General features: G+C 53.2%; 5 protein-coding genes across 5 annotated transcripts; 2 read left to right on the top strand and 3 right to left on the bottom strand.

Moving 5' to 3' along the window:
* Positions 1-6,812: 6,812 nt before the first annotated feature.
* On the top strand, positions 6,813-9,591 carry J4E86_003811 (uncharacterized protein; the record flags this gene model as incomplete). Its single annotated transcript, XM_051444361.1, has 3 exons — positions 6,813-7,740; positions 7,806-8,413; positions 8,461-9,591. 3 exons carry the CDS (start codon positions 6,813-6,815, stop codon positions 9,589-9,591), a joined length of 2,667 nt encoding a protein of 888 aa, XP_051303986.1.
* A 195-nt stretch (positions 9,592-9,786) lies between these two features.
* Positions 9,787-11,494, bottom strand: J4E86_003810 (uncharacterized protein; the record flags this gene model as incomplete). The annotated part of the gene is made up of 4 exons (XM_051444360.1): positions 9,787-10,842; positions 10,899-10,970; positions 11,026-11,300; positions 11,428-11,494. The coding sequence occupies 4 exons, from the start codon at positions 11,492-11,494 to the stop codon at positions 9,787-9,789; spliced, it is 1,470 nt and encodes a 489-aa protein (XP_051303985.1).
* Positions 11,495-12,654: 1,160 nt separating this feature from the next.
* On the bottom strand, positions 12,655-14,352 carry J4E86_003809 (uncharacterized protein; the record flags this gene model as incomplete). The annotated part of the gene is made up of 3 exons (XM_051444359.1): positions 12,655-13,570; positions 13,681-13,779; positions 13,832-14,352. The coding sequence occupies 3 exons, from the start codon at positions 14,350-14,352 to the stop codon at positions 12,655-12,657; spliced, it is 1,536 nt and encodes a 511-aa protein (XP_051303984.1).
* Positions 14,353-14,868: 516 nt separating this feature from the next.
* J4E86_003808 (uncharacterized protein) lies at positions 14,869-15,825 on the top strand (the record flags this gene model as incomplete). Its single annotated transcript, XM_051444358.1, has 1 exon — positions 14,869-15,825. The coding sequence occupies one exon, from the start codon at positions 14,869-14,871 to the stop codon at positions 15,823-15,825; it is 957 nt and encodes a 318-aa protein (XP_051303983.1).
* Positions 15,826-16,009: 184 nt separating this feature from the next.
* On the bottom strand, positions 16,010-17,402 carry J4E86_003807 (uncharacterized protein; the record flags this gene model as incomplete). The annotated part of the gene is made up of 3 exons (XM_051444357.1): positions 16,010-16,289; positions 16,343-17,037; positions 17,088-17,402. 3 exons carry the CDS (start codon positions 17,400-17,402, stop codon positions 16,010-16,012), a joined length of 1,290 nt encoding a protein of 429 aa, XP_051303982.1.
* Between the last annotated feature and the right edge of the window lie 538 nt (positions 17,403-17,940).

Genomic DNA, 17,940 nt, shown 5'->3' with positions numbered 1-17,940 from the left:
CCTGACTCGCGAACAGCAACGAGCAGACGGCTGGACAACTTGTTAACGACCAAGGAACCTACGGGAGCGGGAGACCAGGCAGGAGCAACAAGATCGTTATCTGCCTTTATGCAGACGTGTGCATCAACTAGGCGTCTTACAAGCTGCTGCAGCGCTGTCACACGACCACATCACATTGCTTCCTGGCCAACGGTGCGCGCACGATGCACTTAGTCGCCTTCGCAGACGCAATGCATCCGACTCCGCCTCTCAATATTTCATTGGGCTTTAGCGCGTTGTTATGAGATATAAAGTCGAGAATTGGGCCGCAGCATTCATGTTGAGTGTCTCCCTCTGACGTGGAGAGCTCTCAATCAAGGACAATGTTGTGTCACTGTAGTGTGCGATTGGATAGGCTTGGTCGTTGTTGAGGTTCTGCGCAAGTATATTGGGCGTCCAAAGCGTCATGGAAGATATTGCAACCATCAGGCTTGCCACGGATGGGGCTACGAATGTGTCTCCAATGACGTGGATGATCAAGCAGGCATAGAGTCGACGCCAACAAGACGAGGTACTTTCAAAGAATATACAACTAGGTTCCCTCAGGCATCCACTCGCCAGCTATATCTCCACATGGATCGTAGTTGTGCTTTCTAGACAGCCTCGCCCTTAAGCAAAAGACGTCGTACAAGCTCACCGCTTGCTTTGTGCTCCTGTGGCCCCGGTGCTGTACGTTGCTCAACCTGGATCAATCCCCACACCGGAACTCAACCGATTCGCGACTTTCTTTGTCGTAGCCGTTATAGTTCCCTTCCCAGCTTCATACATGCCCTCGAACCGGTTTAGAAGCGTTAGTGTAGCTGTGGAGGCGCACGTTGACCTTTGCTCTGATCGCGCGAGCTGCAGACAACCGTTGCCATTTGCAACGCTGATCCACAGTAACCATGATCTTCGTACTTGCCATGTACATACGAATGCGGGAGACATAGATTACGACGGCTCCTCCCGAAGCATCCACATAGCTGTTCGTGGAGGTCGATCCGCTAGAGTCGGTTTGGCGGCAGTTCATAGAAGCCTTCCAGGTAAATAGTGGGTGCTCTGGGCGTCTGCATCCTTTCCATAGTGCTATAAGGATAATATCGGACATAGGCGGTGAGCTGGTGTCACCATGACAGGTACGTACCATGAGTCTGTAATAGGGAAATTAGCCAACTGCGTGCAAATGTGGTAAATGGAAGACCGTGATGGTGCGCAAAACTGAAGAAACGGCGCCTTATCTGCCTGCATCGAGCGGGAACTTTCTCGTCCCACCATGGCATACACCGAAAGAAGAACACCAGCGCTTTATTTGGGGAGGAGCCGGACCATCGCAATTCCCTCTATTTTCATGATCCTCAGGTAGTGTGATGAGCCGTAAGGCTGAAAATAAACACCCCGATTGGCTGTCCAGCACACAGTATGCGGACACTAGTTTGCACGGTCCGCCTCCGAACGCCGGGTCTCAGGTATGGTGCAATGGCTGGCATGTCCCTCGATGTTGCTGTGCGTGGGACGCGTTTGCATTGACAGAAAACGGCGTATACAACAGCAATGTAGAGCGGCTGGCCAGCCAATAGAGGCTGCAGCGGGAGAGAAGCGTATCCAAGAGCCTGGTTCGAGGTCGTGATAAAGCTTAAGAGCGGGTGAGACGTTGTGCTTCGTCTGACGCGTGCCCGAATTTGTTGGTACTCGAGCGTGGAAAGTGGTGTGATCACGTATCATCTTCAGATGTCGGTTGAATCGCCGATTCTGAACTACCCAACGCAGAAGCATATCCTCCGAATCCTTGTCTGGAAGAGGGGCACCTGGGAGAAACATTGGCAAGCCGACAATGAGACCTCGGCGACCATATGGGTCTACACAGGAAGCTGCATGGTTGAGAAATTAGGTCGCGTTACAAGAGTGTCTGACTGCCATGATGCATGGTGTCAAGCCACAAACCTGGAGGCTCGCTGCGAACGGGGCTTTTTGAGCAGCTAGCGAAAGCCCCCGCAAGCACTTGCCATGGTAGAATTTGAGAGGTCGCGTGGGTGTGAGCCAAGCGTGCTTGGCGTGTTTGCGGCGGGCGATGGAGCTAGCGAGAAGAGGAAGTCACCCCGTCTGGGACTGACGCGCATTCGTCCACACGCAGGACGCCACACGGGCGCCATGGTCACAGCGGACGTGATGGTTGTCGCGATCTTGCATTGTGGCACCGAGCGCCAGGTTCACTCCGATCCGGTGTAACCGATGGGTCCAAGCGAGTATAGAGCTCCCACCACCGCCTCCAAAACGTAGTTCCCGTCGTGATGTCCAGTCAGGTACCATCAAGGCTTATGTGGTACACAGAGGAGGGTGTGATGCGCCGGACCTAGCTCTGATCATCTGCCTGTGGTCGGGTAGGCCGCTGGAACTCCATGTCCCGATCTCGGATGTGCTTTTAGTAAGTAATGAGATCTGGCAGCAATGAATCAGATCGTGTCATGTCATCAAAGGAAAGACGATGTTGTAGTCGACGTGAAAAGGAACAACAGGACCACGAACAGCGCGTCGCTAGGGTTCAAGTTGTTGTGCAGATGCCCCCTGACAGGTGGGATCGTAAACCAGCAAGCCATGACCGAGCTTCTCCTGACAGAAACATCCGATGCGCATATAAAGGCCTCAGATATGAAAGCCGGTCAGGGGTGTCTCTGACAATTGTGAGTGATTACTATGCTCATGTTACTGCTACAGGACTCTAACTTCCGATACTGGAGGAACGAGATTACATGCTGGAACGGAACGTCATGGCTGCTCGTCGCAGAAGAAAGCAATGTCGATAGAGCTGATAGTGGATCTCCCGCCAGCCACCTGCATGGTGCTTGCTGCTTTGGTCCAAGTATGCCCTCGACATGGCATGCAGAATCTCGACATAGAGGCAGACCTATTTGGCGGCCATGAGTGGATCTGCGCGCCACAGCAGGACACGCAATGTAAGGCTGCATGTAGCCGTCTGGACGAGCTGAACCTGGCTGGAGGTCGACTTGACGCAGCAGCCAGAGACAGACCAAATGCACCGACCTGCATCAGTTGCTGCGCGTATTCTGCGAAGGGAAAGGCCGGCGACAGTGCCGACGGCACTTCTCAATGCAGAGAGCGGACGCATTCGTGTATCGCAGAAGACGTTGCAGTGGAGGGCTGTATGTCATGACGGCACGGTGAAAGAAAGAAGACAGGTGGAGCGGACAAGAAACGGGGTGGAGGCGCATGCAGGACAACGTTTTGGGCAGCTGGTGTCTGGGACGCTGGACAGCCCATGCGGCTCACGATGGTGCCGGACGCGTCGTTCATGGTGTCGGGCAGGACAGCGTATCTCGGTATGCGATTGGCGTGCGTCTATTCTCCGGGGTTCACGAGGAGCAGACGAAAAACAAAAACTTCGTGACGAGGGCTGGCACGTCGTTGGGGAAGGAGCAGCCTGAGCCAGTGCAGGCGCGAAGCTAAATTTGCCGACGCCATGCGCCCTAAGCTCCTTCCGCATTCCAGTGCACAGAGAGGCGCCGGATTGGACGCCGAGAAGGGACCCTAGTTGGACCGCAGCCAGCATCTCTCGATGCAGCAGACTGCACAGGTGCCATGGGAGAATTGCGGCATGCAGGCACGGTTTGGTGTGACACATAGAATTCGGCAACGCTATCCTCGAAGCATCTCGGAACATTCACATCGCGCCCTTCCCTGCTACGGCACCAGGGGCTTCGCGACGTCGAGATGCTACCATGGCCGCGGCTGCGGAACGGCCAGCCCGCGTTTGACCAACCCCACCACGCCCGTCTCTTTGAGAGGGCCTCATATTGGAGGAGAGGGAGCAGATCCCCAGCCGGCCTACCTGTGCTACCATCGAGTACATCTTTTGCTCCATCGGTGCAGCAGCCATCCGCTTTGGATGCCCTCTGTCCAGGAGAGCAGAACCTCCAGACGGCTACACGCTGCTGCGTGTTGCACACTACCGCGCCTGGTGGACATGCATTCAGCTCTTCCTGTAGCTAAAGTTTATTCTCCATTGGGCCCGGCATCGAGAGAGTCAGTATAAGACGGACTACAGATCCGCGTCATTAGCGTCCTCACAGTAGCAACAAGCAAACCCTGAAATCGTTCCTTCTCCAGTAAACAACCCTCACCCGACGTCGCTCTCATTCCAAGTCTTGCTTGCTTTTGCCAGCCACGAATCGACGTACCCTGAACACCCTCGCTTTCGAGTCCGATCCTACCTTAGCCTCAACCGGTATCCTGCCGCAAGCATACAGGTCAGTACTTCACCTCGCTCTCTATATCTAGCCTTCGTGCCCCAGTATCTGTGTCTCACACTACCAGCCAGACAGTCGTTCCCGTTCATCACACGCTTTCCACCAATACTCTTCCACTACCATGGCCCGCCCCGCAAGCTGCACACACAACTTCAAGTTGATCAAGTCCGACACTACTCTCGTCGTCTGGAACTGTCAACTATGTCACACTTCTGGACTCTTTCACATCTATGAGTGCGAGCAATGCAAGCTCAAGACTTGTCGGCCTTGCGCCGCCAAAGCATAGGTGAGTCCAACAATCCCTTCGATCAGGTTCTCCCTCCCCTAGGAATGACACCTTGGACTTACGGCACGTGCCAAGGTGTTGCGAGGGATCATTCGTAAGATGCAACATGTATGTAGGTGCTGACTCGTTGACTGCAGATGGAATGCACAGATCGCCAACTACGATCCAAAGCACCCGAGATCCCGGTTCCCAGATGCACGCGAGCTGTCATTGGCGGCTGACGACCCTCCCACATCATCGCACACCACCCATCTCCGCTACGGTTTTCATCATCATTTTTCACGTCAGCCTTATTACCTCAGCATGGCGTTCAGGCATCTCTACTTTTCACGTCGCCGTCGTTGGCGACTATATCTCGAAACGGCAGGCTTCCTTGCAGGAATCGATTTTACGACTCGCTAGACAGAAGCAAAGGGGTACCCGCTTTGCAAGGGTTTCAGACTCGCCAGGGCCTGCACAGCAAGGCCGATGGCGATTGCCGTTGTGACCCGTCTGTCAGATCCTACGATACCAGGCTTTCTTTAACTGTTCCACGGTCGACTTCCACACACGGTATCTTGTCCCTTTTGTCGCTTTACATTACAACGACCGGTGCAAACCAGCAAGTCATAATGTCTTCAATTCTTCACACACTATTCGGTACTATTGGGAGTCCAGGAATGTTATCTCGTCTCTCTCTTCTAGCTACATGTACATCTAGACGCCTATGGGTGGGGTTGCTGTTTCACATACCCATGAGGCGGCATGCCTTGGCGGCTTAGTAGACTACTTCATATCATAACCAGATCGAATACACCGGCCCGTCCATCTTCTGCAGTTTGCGGCAAGAGCTGCGGCAATCGTCGTGTTTTGCCATTGAAATTAGCTCATCGTATTAACGGCACCGCCGTAGGATTCCGCCTCGTCTCGGTGCCGCGCATCTCATCGTATTCCAAGGTTGGTCTGCGCAGTGCGATCCTTTGTTAGTAAGTGACATATGACTAGCATGCTGGTACCAAACATGACTTTTCAGACAGCTGAGAGCCAAGCGATGAGTTAGACGCTTAGCGCGATGTTGTCGCCGAACACACCTGGTACCGATTGCTCTGTCTCCAAAGACCCACAATTCCCGATCGACTACGCAAGACATCTAGGCATGGACGTGCTGCCCAAGGGTCCAGCACAACTGTGGTTTCAGCGCGTATCTACAGCCCAAGAGCCGCAGTCTCGCGAGCCGTGTTCTCGTCTCGCAGAAAAGTCCGAAGACAAGGTGGTGGATACGATTGCCCTATTCGGGCCTTCCTGATGAGGAGCGACACGATTGCCGCCGACAAGAGATAGATAGACAACGCAAGTCTTCATCAGCTTGGAGCATTTCATGTTGCGTATTTGCCAGTACCGACAGGGGAGCTAACTTATCAGACCATATTTCAGCATCGCTTTTCGCAACATCGCAAGGTTTTGAAGGCGCACCGACAGATCTCGGAAGACGACCCTACCAATCGCATTGCAGGCAGCGATCAGTCAGTCAGTCGATTATATATCATGCGGGCGCCTGCCAAACGCATGCGGGGGATATATGGCCGGTAGAATAAGGACATACATGAGATCATAAGACTTGAGGTCGGTGTTCTGCGACAAGTGCCCAAAAGGGTTGGGGGACGCGAAGTTCGCGCTTGCCACCCCTTTTGCCCAGCCTGCCCCGCGCCTTCCAGCCACAGTGCCCCGGCCCATCTCGTGGCCTGCACTAGAACACACTCTGCATACAAACTTTGACCAACAACTGGACCGCTTACTCTGCGTTAGGCCTCACGCTCCACATCCCACCCGTTCACTGTCGTCGCTGTCACTGCCTGCGATGCTGCCTTGCGCAGAGAGCGACAGCCTTGTTGTGTGTTGCGGAACTTGCAGCAGCTGCACAATCGCCATGGGATGACAAGCTTTCATTCGCACGACCATTGGCACGCGCGAGAGATGCTATTGGAGCCAGATGGACGTTATGTTCAGCCGCAGGCAGCCGTAAGCAGCCAATACTGCAGATCTGACGATACGGCCCCCAAACCGACAAGACACATTATAGTCGACGTGCCAGTGCAGACGGACCTTCAACACATGTTCATCTCCTCCCATCCCCCTCTCTGTGCTCGCATTCGCTTTTGAAAACGTCTCCGCTCTCGTCCCTTGATTGAACAAACATAATTGCTTTCGAGCAAAACAGTTCAGCCACAGCGTTACAGATGCCCGGGCCCCGCAGAGAAAAAGCAACAATGGTCTCTGAGAGGAGTGAGGATACACAAACCGGCGCACCTCAGGAGGCAATCAACGAATTCTGGGACAATCTCATCACGAAGCGACCCGAGAAGGTGACCAAGATCTTCCCACCGAGTTTGTATGCGCATCTACTGCCTGCGCAGCGTAAAGAGGGGACCGTCACAGGAAAGAATGCAGCTGAATCCTATGAAGCGGCCGCTGCGCAATGTCGCGCTCGCGTTGCCCGCGTCGTTAAAGAATGCCATCGCACAAATGAAAAGTTTACCGATGCCGACTTTGACATTGAAGATCTGTCAGACAAAAATTGCCAATGGGGTTTGATGAGCTGGTTCAAAGAGGAGCCAGCAAAATCAACAAATCCACAAATCAGCCCTATGCGGCTGGGTAACGCTCTCTCCACGCTGGTCCAAAGTGGGGTAGTCATGTCTGATGGCGCGGTGTTCGATTTCACGGCTACAGCCAAGCTCCTGACCAACAGGCCGAAGAGCAGTAAAGACGGCCCCAATTCTGTGCATCGCGTTGGTTGGATCTTCGAAAACCCGCAATTCGAACTCGACGGCTTCTCCAGCTCCGATCTCAGACAAGGCTCGAATGGCGATTGCTGGTTCATTGCTGCTGTGGCGACTATCTGCAGCAATCCCGTTCTAATGAACAAGATCTGTGTTGCTAGAGACGAGGAGTGTGGCGTCTATGGGTTCGTCTTCTACAGGGATGGCGAGTGGATCTGGACAGTCATTGACGACAACCTGTACCTCGAATGCAGCGATTTTGACACCGCTTTCGGGGACCAGTATGATCCAGCGAACTTCAAGGAGAAGAAATACAAGAAAAATAACCAGACTGGATCCGAAGCGCTGTATTTCGCATCTTGTGTTGATGAGAATGAAACGTGGCTGCCGCTACTGGAGAAGGCTTACGCCAAAGGTATGCACGAATCCTGCCTGCCACGATCGTTTGGAGTATGTTTGCGATTACTAACGAGCTTGCAGTGCACGGAGACTACGATGCCATTGCCGGCGGCTGCAGCGGCGAAGCGGTGGAAGACCTGACAGGGGGCGTTACAACGAAGATTCTTACCGATCGCGTCCTGAGTAAGAAACGACTATGGGCAGAGTTACTGCAAGCCGGCAAAGAGTTTCTATTCTCAGCTTCCTCACCTGGCATGGATGGAGATGACTCGGACGCTCGAAGGGGGCTTGCCCTGAGCCACGCTTATTCGATATTGAAGGCAGTTGATGCTGAGGGCGAGGATGGTACCAAGTACCAACTTGTGCTAATACGTAACCCTTGGGGCAAACGAGTCCATGCCGGCATGGGCGAGTGGACTGGACCCTGGTCCGACGGGTCTCGGGAATGGACGGCGTACTGGATGGACAAGTTAGGCCACAAATTTGGAGATGACGGCCTGTTCTGGATGTCGTATGAGGATCTGCTCAAGAGGTTCGATCTTCTTGACCGCACGCGGCTCTTCAACGAGGAATGGACTGTAGTGCAGCGTTGGACGAGCGTACCGGTCGCATGGGTTACTGGCTATGTGAACACAAAGTTCTCGGTGGAAATTAAGAAATCTGGGCCAACCGTCTTTGTCCTATGTCAGGTAAGTAGCAAGGCATTATTCGACGTGAACATACTGACTCTTCATAGCTGGATGAGCGCTACTTCAAGGGTCTAGAAGGCAAATATGACTTCGACTTGCACTTCATATTGCAAGAGCAGGGTTCTGCAGCAGGCGACTACATCATACGCGCTCGAGGTGCTTGGTTCGGTAACCGTAGTATCTCTGCTGAAGTTGACCTTGAAGCTGGAGTATACGAAGTCCTACCAAAGATCGAGGCGTCAAGAAACAAAGACGCTCCAGATGTCCCGGAGGTCGTAACCAAGCTGGCGGAACGCAATCCGCAGAAGCTCAGGCAAATCGGTCTCAACTACGACATCGCAAATGCCAAGGGCATCTTCGAACTTTCTGAGGAAGAGCAAAAGAAGAAGGAACAGAGAAAAAAAGAGGCGAAAGAGAAGAAGACGATGAAGAAGGAGGCGAAAGAGAAAGAGAAGGCGGAATTTGAAGCATGGAGGAAGGAAAAGGCGGAGTTTGAAGCGTGGCAGAAGGAAAAGAAAGCCGAGTACGAGGCTTGGAAGAAAGAGAAGAGCGAGCACGAGACCAAAGAGAAAGTCGAAAATACGGGCAAGTCCGAGGAGGCAACTGAAGACAACGATTCACCACCTGAGCAAACGACTGGGACGGATGCGCCCGAGGATGCTAGCCACGACACCGAACAACCCACAACATCCGATACAGAAGACGAGCCAAACGCCCCAGCCGACCTCACAATCCAACTGAAGGACTCCTCAGGCAAGACAGAGCCCGCTACAGAGCCCGCACTCGAACCACACGACCCCAGCAACAACAGCGGCGGAGACCACACACCCACCTCCGAAACCTTCCCCAACGAACCCTACTTCAGTCCATCCCAATCCCCCCGACCTTACAGCCCCAACCAACAATTCCCACCCCCACAACGCTTCCACTCCCAACCACCGCCAGACTTCCGCAGATATCCTCATCCCCGTGGGAACCATGTTTACGGCGGAGCTCCACCCCCACAAGACGTTCCTCAAACGCAACAGCCCAAGCCGTGGAATGCGGTCTGTGTATTGGGTCTGAGGGTGTATAGTCAGGATCCTGAAGTGAGTATCAAGTTGGTGAAGCCGAAGGATGATGAGGAATGTGCGATTTTGGATGTCGATGGGGAGACCGCGGCTGGGGCGACGATGTGATTGCGCGCCGTGTGAGACGTATGTGTGCGTGTGCGATTACGATAAAGCGCGACTATCTCAGCGAGGCGTTTCGATCGTTTGCATGAATCAATGATACCGTTATTCATGTCTTCATTGCTATTGATATGCAGCTCGCAGGTTCACCATGCTATGTATCGCCCCCATCAAACCGTTCTCTCATCGTCGACTGGTACCCTACTCAGCCAACTTAGCACCGTTCAGAATAACCGCAGCCCTAATAGTTGCGCCATTTCCAACATCAAAAGTGTCGTGCACAGCCATACCCTCTGCACCCATCACATCCTGGAAGCCCACCTGCGCACTTCCAAACTCGACGTCCTTGTTCAGCAACGCAATCTTGAAAGCGCCAGGGTTCGCAAGCATAGCTGCAGTGAGCGGAATGCGGAACGCCTGGTCGAACGAAGGGTTGAAGATGTCAGTGCCGGGAGTGTACGTCTTGACTGCGGTCTGGAACGTCTTGTCCCCCCAGGTAACCTTGACGCTGGGGTTGAGCTCGTCGCGGTTGCCCTGGAGGCCACCGGCGCTGGCAATGAGGACGGTGGCTAGACCGCAGACTTGGCCTTCAGCCTGGCCTTGAGCGTTGGCCGAAGAAAGAACCTGTGCGTCGTTGACGAAATTGAAGAATTTGGCGTGGATCAGGAGACGCGCTTGAGTAGCATCGCCCTTGTGCGAGAGCTCCAAATCTTGCGAACCGCCCTTGAGAAGAATCTCCTTGACGCTGGTGGAGCCAATACCGATGTCGTCATCACCCGCCAAGTCATCGTCCTGGATGTCTACAGTGATGTCTTGCTCGAAGTCTGAGACCAAGAAGTCGTGGGTCTCGTTCCACTCTGGCTCGTGGTTGTTATCCACGACGCTCGTCTTCCACTCTTCTTCTGCGCCTACTTTGACCTTGACGTAGCAATCGGGTACGTCCTCGAGCTTGACTTTAGATAGAAGCTTCCTCATGGTACTCTTCTTCTCGCCCTTCTTGGGAGCACTAATCCCGGTTGCGCGGGCGACTGTGATACGAATAATACCGTGGTGGGGCTGGTGGCACTTGAAGTAGTCGACGTCGTTCATCATCTTGACGAGGAAGCGGTTGGGGAGTACGGCCATGCTATCGATGATGCCGAGGATGGTCTTGCGGACGGTGCTGTCGATAACAGAGAAGTCGGCAATGTTGGCGGCGTCGGTGAAGTCGAGCTTGAGGCTTGGGGTGTTGAGGAAGGCGACTTGTGCTGCACCGATCTGGAGATCTCTTTAGTATAGAATTCGATGCCATGCGAGACGTTGTAAGGACTGACCAGTGGGATGATGTTTACTAAAGGGCATAGCAGCACGCTGATTCGGCCCTTCATGTGGACCTTCTCAACACCCTGTATACCATGTTAGCTCAGCTGACTAACTTCCTTGATCACATTCAAAACTTACCACTTTAGGCACCATGCTGCCGTCAAGCTCAAAGTCACATACACCTTCCCAGGTCATGTCCATATCGAGCTTGATGCCGTCATTCTTGGTCTTGTGGACATCGACGTTGGAGAAGCCGATGGGGATGTGACCAAAGTCGATTTTGACAAACTTCAGGTTTTTCAGAGGGCCAGGTAGTGTTGAGGCGAGAATAGGTTCGACGGTGTCTTTGATGATGTTGGAGCCTGCGACGCAGATGTTGGGCCAGAGGTTCTTAACAATGTCGTTGAGGAAGCCTAGTACATGCGCGTTAGCATGTTTCGTGCCCAAAGTCGGTATCAATGAGTGAGCGTGCGTCCATCGCGGCATTGATCATTCATCGCATCGACATTCGGCGGACGAAGGCTGGGAAGTGGCATTTACCAGCTGGTTCAGCACCACCAGAGGCTGTCAACGCTTCCACGAGAGATGCAGGCGCCTGGTTAGCCATGATGTGCAGTGAGAATGTCCGTCTTTGTGTTCGGTTTGCTAGTAGCTGTCGAGCTGGTAGGTCTAGTAGCTCGCAGCGGGCAGTGCGTGTTCAAGGGTTAGGGGATTCGTAAAGTAGAGAGTTTGGTTGAAGAACTGTCAACCAGTTTTGAAGCTCGTCAATTGGAACGCTACACCACGTGTCGTTCCTGTTTGTTGCTACCTGATCTTGGAAGCTCCAGGTTGACGTCACTTCTCAAACACGCTATGCGGCAAGTGCAAAGGTTGAACCCCGCAGTGGCAGTGAAAGCCACACGTCGAAGCCACAGACACGTGTCACGCTTTGCGCCCGCGCACCAGCCACTGTCAACTTCATGCATACCTTAGGTCAGCAATTCCCGTTACTTGACTCTGTGAATATGTCTAGCCATTTCCGGTGCTTTGGTTGTTTGCATCTCAAATGCATGTGTAGGGTTGATCGCCTGTTCCAATACGCCACGGCTACGCCACACTTTGCTTTTCACCCTTCATGCACGCTTCCCCGGCTGTCACATCGCAATCGGCGATCATCGCATCACGCACCTAGTCCCGCAGATACATCAATGGCGCAGTCACTAATCGCCCAGAAGCAACCGTGAACCCCTGTGAATATCTCATATCGGTTACACCGAGCCGTCTTTTGGTGGCTGCCCATGTGTGAACGACGTGCATGAGAAGCCGAGTTGCTTTTACGGGCCGCTGTCAGATCAGAGATGACAAGGGTCCAGGGTCTTCGGTTTCATGGAACGGTCCTATATCACGAGGACGCCTGATATACCGGGTGGCTTGAGCTATATCTGGAGGTTGGCATGGGGTGCCGTAGCCGAACTTTCTCAAATCTCGTTACGATTACTGAGCTTCTGGTTCGTATACCCATGTTTGAAGGCGTATGCCTGACACCGCATTTGGATCTTCTACCGAGCTCGACACGCAAGATGGGAGATAAGCGAAGGAAGACGGGGAAACGGTTCTTGTGCCGAGGGCATTATGCGATCGATCTGTTGCATGGAATTGAGCTGAGCGGCGCAGGAGATTTCGACAGTGTATCATATTTTGGGATTCATGTGGACTGATTAGAATAACGTGTTCCGGTTTCCCGCGACGCTGTTACTACGCCGCACAAGATGCCTGGGTCTCGTTCTTTCACAACGGCGGCAGCGGCTTGCCATTCGGCGTGAGTCCGTCACACGCACTCTCCAATTCGCTTGCAGCGATACTCTGCGTGACTTCTCCATCATACCCAAGCAACACGCCCTCGCCACTGGACTTGTAGGCTTCCCATCCCAGTTTGGGTAGCCCATTGACTGGATCCTCCGCGAAAGCAAGGTAGTAGTCCTGCGCTTGCTCGCTTACCATCCTTTCGAAATCGGTACCGTTGCCTCTTGCAATACCGTAAGTACCGAAGTACAGCGGAAGATCAGACGAGTGGAATGCACCCTGCCAGAATCGAGGCGCGATGTTGCTGAAGTTACCAGCGTACAGATAGCGGAAGGTAGTGGTGTTGGCTGCCATGCGATCGTAGGTCGTCTTCACAACCGGGCAAAGGAATAACGAAGCAGTTGCAGCGTCGGCCTCAGCCTGGGGAGGCCCGTATGTTGCATTGTACGCGGGGAAGGCGCTACCCTCATTGTCCGTTGTGCCAATAATCGCCGGTTTGAGCGTGAAGTTTCCGGCCTGAGCGCATTCCGTGTAGTTGGAGAAAACCGTGACATTGTCGACGACCGGGGTAAAGCTCAGACCTGGCGAAGTACCATTGTCAGAGTATTCCTTCAAGAAGCTTTCAATGTCACTAGATTCGATCTTGCGTAGGCAGTCGATTTCAGCATCGGCATCGGCCTCGTCGCATCCGAAGTGTTGAGCGACGAACGTGAAGTTCGTTTGCTGGGTATCAGCGCTCTCGATCGACAGGAAAGACGATCCAGAGTTCATAATCAGGCCCGAGACGATGGGGTCTTCGGGATAAGCGAAGTTGTAGTAATCGACAGAGATGGCCCCTGCAGACTGGCCCCAGAGCGTGATACGATCTGGATCACCACCGAAGTTGGCTATGTTGTCGCGACTGCAAGATAAGTAAGTTTCCAATCCATGACTTTAAGAAGACTGTACATCCGAGAAGAAGAAATGGATATAATAAACTGATCCATGACAAGTTCATGTGTGCACACTTACATCCATTCTAGAGCGAGACGCTGATCTAAGAAGGCCAGATTCTGTTCGTCATCGGCAAGGGCTTTGGCATTGGGAAAGCCAAAGATGTTCAAACGGTAGCTGTGGTGTTGGTAAGACATGTGTTGGGTCATATAAATTAAGCTGGACTTACTTGATCCCGACGACGATGTGCTTTCCTGTTCGTTCCACCCATCTGGCTGGAACCTGGTAGGGCACCGTCGGTCCGCCCGTCACGAAACCTCCACCATGAATCCAGACCAGGACCGGTAACGGCTCCGAATCGTCTTTATCGATGTCACAGGTGGACAAAGGAGCCCAGATGTTGAGATTTAGACATTCCTCTGACTGGTAGTCGCGTGGCGAGATGATGAACTCTGGCGCGTCCGTCAGCCAAACATTAGGTGCATCGCCCTCGAACTGGGGGCAAGAAGGGCCTAGGTTGGTGGCTTTGAGTGTTTCGTTCGCTCTGCACTTTGGAGTCGGTGGCAACCAGCGTCGGGCTCCCACAGGCTGTTCGGCAAAGGGTATACCCAAGTACTGTGCGACGTTCGGTGTGATGTCATCTGTAAAGCCTTCAACCGATCCAGAAGATGTGTCAACGTGCAGAGAGCTGACAGCAGTCGCAAGATGAAGTTGACCAAGCCCAAGGAGGAGTGCTGCAGCGAGCGCCATGATCGATGAATGAGAAGACTGCGGAGGTGGGGATTGGCGTTACCCCATCATGGTTATTTGTACCTTTTCCAGTACCCCAGATTATCACGGATCAACATCGTCACTAGTCATGTCATAGCTGCATGCACCCCATCGGGGTCTTCAACCGACGAAATTACGAGCAGGTTTTTCACTAGGCTCTTGGATGCTGACATCGCAGTTGCATTGACATGGAATGGATGAACTATGAGATGTACGACACTGAGAGATGTTTGCGCTCAGTAAGCATGTATGGAAACGCTCACGCATAGCGTAATGGTTGAGAATCCTTTGTTGTGAAGAGGCAGTAGGTACAAACTCGGCCGACAATGATCCGGGGCAGGCGCCGTCCCCACACTTCCCCACTTTGTACATCGGTATCGTCACCGAACCGTCGACAATGTTAAGTACGGCATCATCCAGCAGTAGTAAGAGACCTGAATCCAAGCCTTACTCCAAGTCCTACTCCAAATTCGCATTCGTCGTTCAGAGATCAAAATGAAGGTCTTAATCACTGGGGCCGGTGGCTTTGTCGGCCAAATTCTGGCCAAGAAACTCATCGAGACAAACACCGCAGATGCACTCATTTTAGCCGACGTTAACCCGCCTCCCAATCCGACATCGTCGCAAAACGTGCAATGCACGTCGGCAGATCTCACCTCGCTTTCCGCATGCGAAGATCTCATCGCCCAATCGCCGGATGCCGTGTATATCCTACATGGCATCATGTCGAGTGGTAGCGAAGCGAACCTTGAGCTTGGTCTTAATGTCAACTTCGAATCTGTACGCCAGTTACTGGATACCATCCGGACCAAGCGACCAGGGATCAAAGTAGTCTTCACGTCTTCCTGCGCAGTGTTTGGCCGGAAAGCAGTAGAAAACGTAGCAACAGAGACGGACATTGTTCCTATGCCGGAGTCGAGCTATGGCACACAGAAACTCATGATTGAGTTCCTTCTCAACGACTATTCGCGACGCGGGCTTATTGACGGACGAGTCGTGCGCCTGCCGACTGTCTTCGTCAGAGCAGGCGCACCAACTGCTGCGGCTTCGTCTTTCGTCTCTGGCATTGTACGCGAGCCGATCCATGGAAAAGAGTCAGAGCTACCAGTCGACCCCAGCATTGGCATATGGCTTACTTCACCGCGCGCGTTGGCGACAAACCTCGTGCATGCCATTAAAGTTCCGGCGGAAAAGTTTGGGCACTTCCGCCAAGTGCTGTTACCCGGTTACACAGCTACGAGCGGAGAAATCTTGGACGCTTTGGAAAAGGTCGCGGGAAAGGAGACGAGAGATTTGGTGAAAGAGAAGAGAGATGAGACTACGCAGAGGATCGTATTGAGCTGGCCGGCGAAGTACGATACGGCGAGAGCGAGAGATCTAGGGTTTAGTGAAGACGTTGGGCTCGAACAGACCATTCGTGACTTCATTGACGGCGAAAAGCAAAAGTCATGAACCATGATATTCCTCAACACTTTTGCTTTAGCAATGGGCAACACACAATTGAAAGCATCGCAAGGAGAGGTCAGAGGTTGTGAAGTTGTATCATTATGTTCATTTCGTTATACTACTGTCAGGACGTCTTTACACCTGACATCTTACTAACTATATACATTATTCCTTTCCTTTTCCACCTGTTCTAACCGTAGACGGGCGACTTGGTGTAGCCGGGGAACTGCTTGAGCAAATTCTTGTCGAGCGTCATCAACTCTGGGCAGCCAAGAGGTCCGATCAGGCTTCCGATGGCACTGGTGAGGGCGTTGAGGGGTCCGAGAAGAATGTCGGCCTTGCCTTGGGCTGATGCCTGGTAGACGAAGCAGCCAAGGTTGTTGCCCTCGAGGAGCGAAGCGCCGTTGAAGACACCGCCAGTCAAGTCGGCAACATCAACACCGACGAAAGAGTTGGGAGTACCAGTGTTTCTGAAAGTGTGTTAGTAAGATTTCTACGCAATGTCAGAGGAGGATAAACGTACCCGCCAATGTCGAGGAACTTGGGGTGGAGAAGAGCAGCGTTGACAGCATCCGCAAGGAAGTAAGTGGTCTCGTAAGGGTACTCAAGAGCACGACGGTACCAGTTCTCTGGGATCTTCTCTCCGCCCTGGACAGCCCTGTAGTTACCGCTGTTTCCCTCAATACCGAACCACGACTTGAGGACGTCGTATGGGAGGATACCAGTGGGGTCTTGAGCAGTGTGGTTGGCCATGAAGCGGAAGATGAAAGTGTACGCAGCAGGTTGCACCAACACACCGGAGAATGGTCCGTTGAAGAAGTAGGGGTTAGTCTGCTTCTGCACATCGAAGCGGTGGCTTCGGAACTCAGTCAAGCTGTCCAGAGTGACAACACCACCGGGCGAGTAATCAATCAACTCTTGGAACTGGCTAGCGACAGTCTTGTAGTTGTTGCCAGCCTGGTAAAGGTCGGGCCTTGTTGGCGAAGCATCGGCTTCGTACTTGTTGTGGGAACCGCTCAACCCGTTGCCCAGGGTACCTGTTACGCCTGCTTGCGCGATGGATGGCGTGCCACCCATGGACCAGCTAAGAAGGTCACCGTCGAGGGCGCCACCAAGAACTGAGAGGAAGGTCGACAGGACGGGGCCCATGCCTACCACCTTTTGCGTGGCTTCGATGTATTGTGCCACAGTGGCGTATCCATTGTGGGGTAGGTAGTTCTTCAACGTGTTAGTGTCGTCAACTAAGTAGGACACAGTGGAGGACTTACGTGGTTGGCGAAAGCGTTAAGACCAGGGCAAGGTCCTCGGAGGTCATCCGCTCCTGGAGCAACGTACTCGTGGCCGCTACCCTTGGAGATGTTGATGTACTGGGCCTTTGCGTCGAATTTAGGCACTGGCTCAAAGATGGCTGTTGCAGCACCTGCACCACCTTGACGGCCTTGCAGCTTCACCAGTCTCGCGGCTTCTTCAGCGCGCTTCAGGAGCTCGGGATCATGACCAGCAGCGTCCAAGATGGCAGTTGGCCAAGCGCTGGCAAGGGGCGCCGCGGCGATCAAAGCTAATTGAAGAGAAGAGAAGTGCATGTTTGTGATTGATGAGAAGACTTGATGCTGGCAATGAAACATAGACCAGATGGGTCGGGCATGCTATATACAAATCTGCAGGTACGTACCCAACATCGCCATCACGTTTGCTGTCACCCATAGTCTGCATGACGCGCATCGGCGACGTGAGCATGGCCGCGGTTGACCTGGTCGTTCAACAAAGACCCCGCTGTCGATCTCTTGGTCGATAGTACACAACGGGCGACGGCCATCTCCAGAGACGCTTTGGGCTGCGCGGGATCATGTGGAGATGACAACCACCCGCCTGTGATTCGTGAACTGCTCTCGATCGGAACCTTAGGCGCCAGACTATTACCTATGGATCCGGGGTAGTGCCCGAGGAAGAAAGGTCAGATGGGGAGAAAGTGGGATTGTGGCCAATATCAAGCAACCGCCACCCGCGCCGAACAGGAGGCACCTGCGAGAGTTATGATACTAGCCGTCCCCAAAGGTCTAAGACCTGGCTGAAGTTGGTATGCACGATGCGGTAGTTGGCGGCACTTACCAGGGGTACCCT

The sequence above is a fragment of the Alternaria arbusti genome (genome assembly GCF_024043155.1).
Source record: "Alternaria arbusti strain BMP 1465 chromosome Unknown scaffold_4, whole genome shotgun sequence".
In the NCBI taxonomy this organism is placed as follows: domain Eukaryota; kingdom Fungi; phylum Ascomycota; class Dothideomycetes; order Pleosporales; family Pleosporaceae; genus Alternaria; species Alternaria arbusti.
The sequence above is the reverse complement of the archived record's forward strand: the minus strand, read 5'-3'. Positions and strand labels throughout refer to the sequence as shown.